General features: G+C 41.5%; 1 protein-coding gene across 1 annotated transcript; it reads left to right on the top strand.

The window, feature by feature from the left end:
• The first annotated feature begins 655 nt into the window (after nt 1-655).
• LOC107282735 (protein mab-21-like 3) lies at nt 656-5,683 on the top strand. The gene is made up of 5 exons (XM_015810554.1): nt 656-670; nt 861-923; nt 3,061-3,325; nt 4,093-4,243; nt 5,056-5,683. Exons 3-5 carry the CDS (start codon nt 3,192-3,194, stop codon nt 5,476-5,478), a joined length of 708 nt encoding a protein of 235 aa, XP_015666040.1. The 5' UTR covers nt 656-670; nt 861-923; nt 3,061-3,191; the 3' UTR covers nt 5,479-5,683.
• The last annotated feature ends 860 nt before the right edge of the window (nt 5,684-6,543 follow it).

Genomic DNA, 6,543 nt, shown 5'->3' on the forward strand with positions numbered 1-6,543 from the left:
AAAGTCGCATCTTTTCCAAAGACATCAACATAATAGCTGCTGTTGTTATTCTGCACTGCTCAGTTCCCAACAACCATGAGATAGAAATGTATAGGCTTCTCACTACAGTTAGTCCTCAAGCTTACGATCACAACTGGACCAGGTTTCCGTTGCAAATCAAATTGAATGTTAAGTGAATTGTGTCCAATTTTACAACCTTTTTTTGCCACAGTTATTAAGCAAATTACTGAAGTTGTTAAATGAATCATGTCATTAAGCAAATATGGCATTCCTGATTGCCTTTGCTTGTTGGAAGCTGCTGGGAAAGTCACAGATGCCAATCACGTGGCTCTGGGACACCCCACTTGCCCTAGATACATGCTGGTTGCCAAGTGCCTACATTTTGATCATGTGACTGTGGAGATACTGCAATGGTTCTATGTCTGAAAGTTGGTTGTATGTCACTTTTTTCAGTGCTGTTGCAACTTCAAATAGTTGTTAAATGAATGGTTGCAAGTTGAGGACTATCTGTATATCAAGATACCATAGAAAGTTGTGTCTGCTGGGATGAATGTTGATCTGTTCCCCGGTTCTTAAATGGGATTGTCCTCAAAATTACAACAGATTCTCCTTGACTTTTTCCTATTTCTCTTTCCCATCTCCCCAGAGTACACCCATCCTCGACAAAACGGTAAGTCCAGAAAGCATAAAATGTAAATATTTTTCTAGTGGGAGAACATGTTGAGGGATTGGATTGGGCTCCACTGGTCCTCTTGCTGGTTTACTGGGTTTTAAAAACAAATGCAGTGATTACAGATTATAAAACCTTAAAACCAGACCGCATTTCTTAAATTTATACTGGATTCCTCTTCAACCTTTAGATCCTGTTTTCCAGCGTCGGCTGTTCCCTTCCCGAGTACCCAGTATACATAATAGTATAAGAGGTAAGTTGATTTTTTTTATTGCCCAGTTTTTCAAATAGGAAACATTCATCATTCATCTTTGTTGTCCTTTGAGTTGCTGGGCTATAAAAATTAACTGACCATTGATTAACAAATTTAAAAATTATCTTAGAAAACTGCATAGTGAGAAATTAGCTTCTCAGGAATGCCCCAAAGGTGCTTTTTCAATAGGCAATTGGACTTCCTTTTGTTTTTCCTTGAAAATGTTTCACTTCTCATCCAAGAAGCTTCTTCAGTTCTGACTGAATGGTAGGGAATGGAAGGATTTATATTCCTTGCAGTCCCCTGGTCATTAGCACTCTTTCTGGGAATCGTTGAGGCTACTTGGAGGTTTATCTGTGCCCTCCAAGTGGCCTTAACAACTCTCAGAGAGAGTATTAACAACCAAGATGACTGCAAGGAATATAAATCCTTCCATTCCCTACCATTCAGTCAGAACTGAAGAAGCTTCTTGGATAAGAAGTGAAACATTTTCAAGGAAAAACAAAAGAAAGTCCAGTGGCCTATTGAAAAAGCACCTTTGGCACAACCATGATCTGGATGATTGAGAATCTTCATACACTTCTCAGGAATGAATCAGATTATGATTAGAGGCAGATTCTTTGAGTGAAACTAATTCCTTTTGGCCTTTTGGTTTTTTTTTTTACTTTGAATTTCAAATGGGTTCCATTCCATTCCCTTTGTTGCTGTCTTTACTTAACAATCTTAACATTATTTCATTTTTAATTCAAATGAGAGGCCTCAGATTAATTGATTTTGTTATTTGCATTTGAGCCACTTTAGAAATAGAAGTACATTTAAATAGATCCACAACAATGAAATGTGGAAATATGCATTTACGCACAAATATATATCTGAAATTAAAATATGGGATTGTACAGGCAGTGAGTCAGAACAAAGATACTACAGGAAGGGCACTATTCCAGCTCCCTACCTCCAAAGAATCTATTTTAAGAATGCTTTTATAATTGATTATGTGCCATTAAATGATGATTGTTTCTAACTTGGTCCAAGGGTACACCCATTGCCATCTTAACTGAGCCCTTCCATCTTGATGGTGGTCTTCTTCCTCTCTTTCCTTCCAGCATCAAAGCCTTCTTTGCTAGGTCTTTGCATAATTTGTCCAGAGTAGGATTGTTGTGCGTCAAATCAGAACTCTCTGTATTGATTTATTTGATGATTCATTTGTTTGTTTTCTGGCTATGTATGATATTCTGAGGAATCTTGGCCATAAATTGATAACCAAGGAATGAAGGAAGGAATGAAGGAAATCAGATACATATGTATGTTCATTCATATGAATGAAATCTTTTTTCATTCATATGAATGAACATGCATACATATACAATCTGTGTGTCATAATTATAAATGCAAATAAAGTTTGTATAATGGTATGATATTTGCATAACATTTGTATATTATGAGTAACTGGATAGCGTAGTAGTTAAAGAACTGCCTTTCATGTAGCAGACCAGGGTTCAAATCCTGGATGGTACCTACCTTACTAGTAGGGATCCTTGGGCAAAGACCCCCTAATATTTCACCTGTCTTACTTCAAAATATGAGTGACGTGTGCGTGTGTGTGTGTGAACTTCCTGTTCAGTTAACCTTTATATCTGCCATTGTTTTTACTAGTTTTATTTTTCCCACTGTGCAATGCAGTACAGATAATTCTCGACTTACAACAATTTGTTTAGTGACTGTTTGAAATTACAACAGCACTGAACCAAAGTGACTTATGACCAGCTTTCACGTTTATGACCGTTGCACCATCCCCATGGCGTGATCAAAATTCAGGCGACTTGACTGTCATGAATTGATGAGGATTGCAGCATCCTAGGGGGTCACACGATCTCCATCTGCAGCCTTCCCAGCTGGCTTCCAATCAGCAAAATCAATGGGGAGAAGCCAGATTCATTTTATGACCGCTTAACTGTTTTGGCAAAAAAAATATATATGTAAAATTGGGCAAGACTCACTTAACTGCCTCGCTTAGAAACGGACATTCTGATCCCAATTGCGGTCGTAAGTCGAACACTATCTGTAGTTACAACTCAGGGCTGTGTATCGCTTTGGGTAATAATATCCTGGATGTTGCTTCCCTCCGACACATTTTTAGGGAACATCAAATTAGAGCCCTTGGATTTGAGTGGTCCAGCCATCCGGTTAGTTTTCAACGAAGGGAACGAAACTGTCCCAGTGAAGCTGGTGCCGACCATTCGGGGGGCAGTAGAGTTCTGCAACGAATGGATGAGGGAAGATCTCACTCACCTTTCTGATTGGTGGGACGGTGACCTCAGCAATGAAAAGAAAAGCTTCATCCGGAAGGTACAAGCCCTTAAAGAAGTGGGGCCTGAGCTTGTCCCAAAGGCAGGATTCTGGAGGTAAACCCCCCCAGTCATTTGGTGAGGGGGCAGGGGGTGCCAAGGCTGAGCCAGTGCAACAGGACATGGCTTTAAGCCCTGCTGGATATTGATGCAAAATAAAACACCTGATTGGAACAGGGCCAGGATTTTTTACTAGAGCTTTAGAGTGCTTATCTGGGTTTTAAAACAAACAAAAAAATGTTTTAAGCGTTTGCCAAACTCTGCTTTTAATGGAATTCTTGAACCCTCATCTAAGGAGGGCTACGCTGATATTACCTTCCTTAATGAAAGAATGACATCTCATTGATTCACTGGAAAGAAAGCCTCTTTTGAGAAGTTGTGTGCTTCTGTTGCTCTGCACTTGAGTGTTTGGCCACTTTAAGATGGGTGGACTTCAACTCCCAGAATTCCCCAGCCAGCGTGTCTTACGTCCACCCATCTTAAAGTGGCCAAGGTTGAGGAACACTAAACTGGTTGCTAACAATGCCCATCATATGCAGGTGACCAATCTACTTTGAAAAATTCATCAAAAAAAGATGCTTTCCTAATGTATAGAGGTGCCAATTTAGCACCTCTTTGGAACTCTTTAAAGCAGCTGCATCTTTTCCCAGATTATGGACTAGTCTAGGCTCCATCATTTCACTTTTTCTGCCCAAGTTAAAAAAGAAGGCAAGCTGCAAACATACAACATACAGGGAGGATGCCTGAGATGAATACATACTTCTAAAGCTCCTATTTGCAGAACGGTTACAATATTCCTAACCACCATTTTCCCCTGGAACCAGGTTGTCTTTCAGCTGTGCTGAAGAGATGGTCCTTAAGGAAGTCGACGCCGATGGAGGGCAGAGGCGGGCAGCTTTACGACTGCTTAAGTTTGTTAACAAGACTAGGTGGACCCCGGAGTATGGCAAACTTTTGACTTCCTACCATCTTAAGGTGAATCTCCTGAACTTACTGTACGCTAGGCCAGATTAAGCTTCCACCTCGCCCTCATGAAGATACATTGAAACTCCCCCTTATGCAGGTGGTCTTTGGCCTATGATCAGAATTGGGACCAGAATTTCCATTGATAAGCAAGGCAGTTGTTAAGTCAGTCAAGCCTGACTTTATGACCTTTATTTGCCAGTTTTTAAGCGAATCACTGCAGTTAAGTGAACCATGCAGTGGTTAAGTGAATCTGGATTCCCCCACTGATTTAGCTTGTTGTAAACTGGCTGGGAAGGTTGCAAATGGCGAACAGGTGACCCCAGGATGCTGCAACTATCATAAATGCAGGCGGTTTTCAAGCACCCAAATTTTGATCATCTAACTGTGGGGATGCTGTGATGGTTGTTAAGTGTGAGGACCGGTCACAAGTCAATGCCTTTTTCATTGTTGTAACTTCAGTCACTAAACAAAGACTACTTGTACTTGTATAAATGTACAACAAGCTCACTTCTACCCTACATGGGAGCATGTAAAATTGTGTAGTTATAAAAACACCTCTCTTCTGCAATCTCCTTTCCTTCTCTGCTGCTGCGGTGTTATCAAGAGCTTTGCATGATTTAGTCCCGATAGCACCAATTGCCGACTTCTATTTTCATAATCTCTCAGCTCCCTCTGCAATAAAACCATTACACTGCCCAAATTCCTCTCCTCCTTGATATAAACCTAGGAGCATGAAGATTGACTCAACCCCAGGAAGTCATGAGGCCTCCAAAGTCAGCATAAGATCTAAGAATTGTTCTGTTGCTTTTCATCTCCTGCAGACCGTTTTACTGTGGTGCTGTGAGATCCATCATGGCAAAGAAGACTGGGAGACTCTGCTGTCCTCTCTAAAGACCCTTCTGGGGCTGCTGAAACACACCCTGGTGAAGAAACACCTCCCTCATTACTTCCTACACCCTCTCAATCTCTTCAACAAGCAGTACAAAATCAGCAACCACATCCACCAGCCCTTGTCCTTGGAGGTCCTCGCCCATGAGGTGTCAGCCATGCTGGCGGACGCCACGGCCTATCTTGTCCCAGGCCACAAATCAGCAGGTTGCTCGGTCAACCAAGACTATGAAGAGAAAACCGCAGCTCTCCGAGAGTTTAAAGAAAGACATCAGGAAGAACTGAGAGAGCTGAAGAGAATGGAAGATGAACGTATGTATGAGGAAGTGGAAACCACTGAAGAAAAAACCCTGTGAGGTCCCTTCGGGAACAAACTGCTTTATACTGCCATGAATTCTGGCTTTGTTCCCAGGCCTGTGGATAATTATTTTGGAAGTTTGGAGGGAATACGTGATTCAGTTTGTGTCATTTCTAGATTATTTTAGTCCAAGCTGTGAATGTGATTTTAGCTTTTAATCTCTTCTTATGGGTTTTTGGGAGGCGAGGGGATTGTATGCTGCTCAGAGTCCACTGGAGTCGGACAGCTCTAATAATATGAAATAATGATAAATAAATAAGTTTTCCTCCATCTCAAGGAATTGTTTCGTACCGTGAAGTTATTCCAACCTTCAGATCACAGAAGAAAGAGGGTGAAACTGTCTAGGGAAATTTTGGCAGAAGATTCAAGGGCTTCAAATCCAAGGGTGCTAATTCCTGAACAGATTGGCTATTCTGTTCCCATCATCCTTAGCTGGTTCTGGATGAGAGCCAGAATGGCAAGATACCGGTAGCAAGAGCAGAGTAAGGTTGATATGCCCTCCCCACAGTATCCAACTGGTAACCAAACATATAGTGGCAAAATGGCCAATTTTAAAAAATAATTGTGGAATTTCCAAACACACCCTCCAATAAGAGCCAATTTGGTCTAGTGGTTAATGCATCAGGCTAAAAATCAGGAGACGGTGATTTCTAGTCCTACCTTACTCATGAAAGCTGGACATATGACTTTGAGCCAACCGATAGGAGACTGTGAGTCCTAGTCTCGCCTTAGACATGAAGGCTGGCTGGATGACCTTGGGCCAGTCACTCTCTCAGTCCAATCCACCTCACAAAGCTGTTGTGGGGAAAATAGGAGGAAGGAGATGTGTGGGGGGGGGGAGATAAAAAATATGGGTGGAAACGGGGTGTGGAGCCATCTGAAGACCTTCTAATACCTATACTCTGCTGCCAAACTCTGGCAGCTCATTCCAGCTGTTTGGGGGAGATCAGTGCAATGTTTTTAAATATATAAATTGAAGCAGTTAAACTTGCAAAAGTTCCCATTGCTATTCCCACCTTCAAAAACCCAACAGACCAACAAACAAGAGTCCTTGTTGAAATAC

Source organism: Protobothrops mucrosquamatus, unplaced genomic scaffold, assembly GCF_001527695.2.
Source record: "Protobothrops mucrosquamatus isolate PMUCROS unplaced genomic scaffold, P.Mucros_1.0 scaffold11, whole genome shotgun sequence".
Lineage (NCBI taxonomy): Eukaryota > Metazoa > Chordata > Lepidosauria > Squamata > Viperidae > Protobothrops > Protobothrops mucrosquamatus.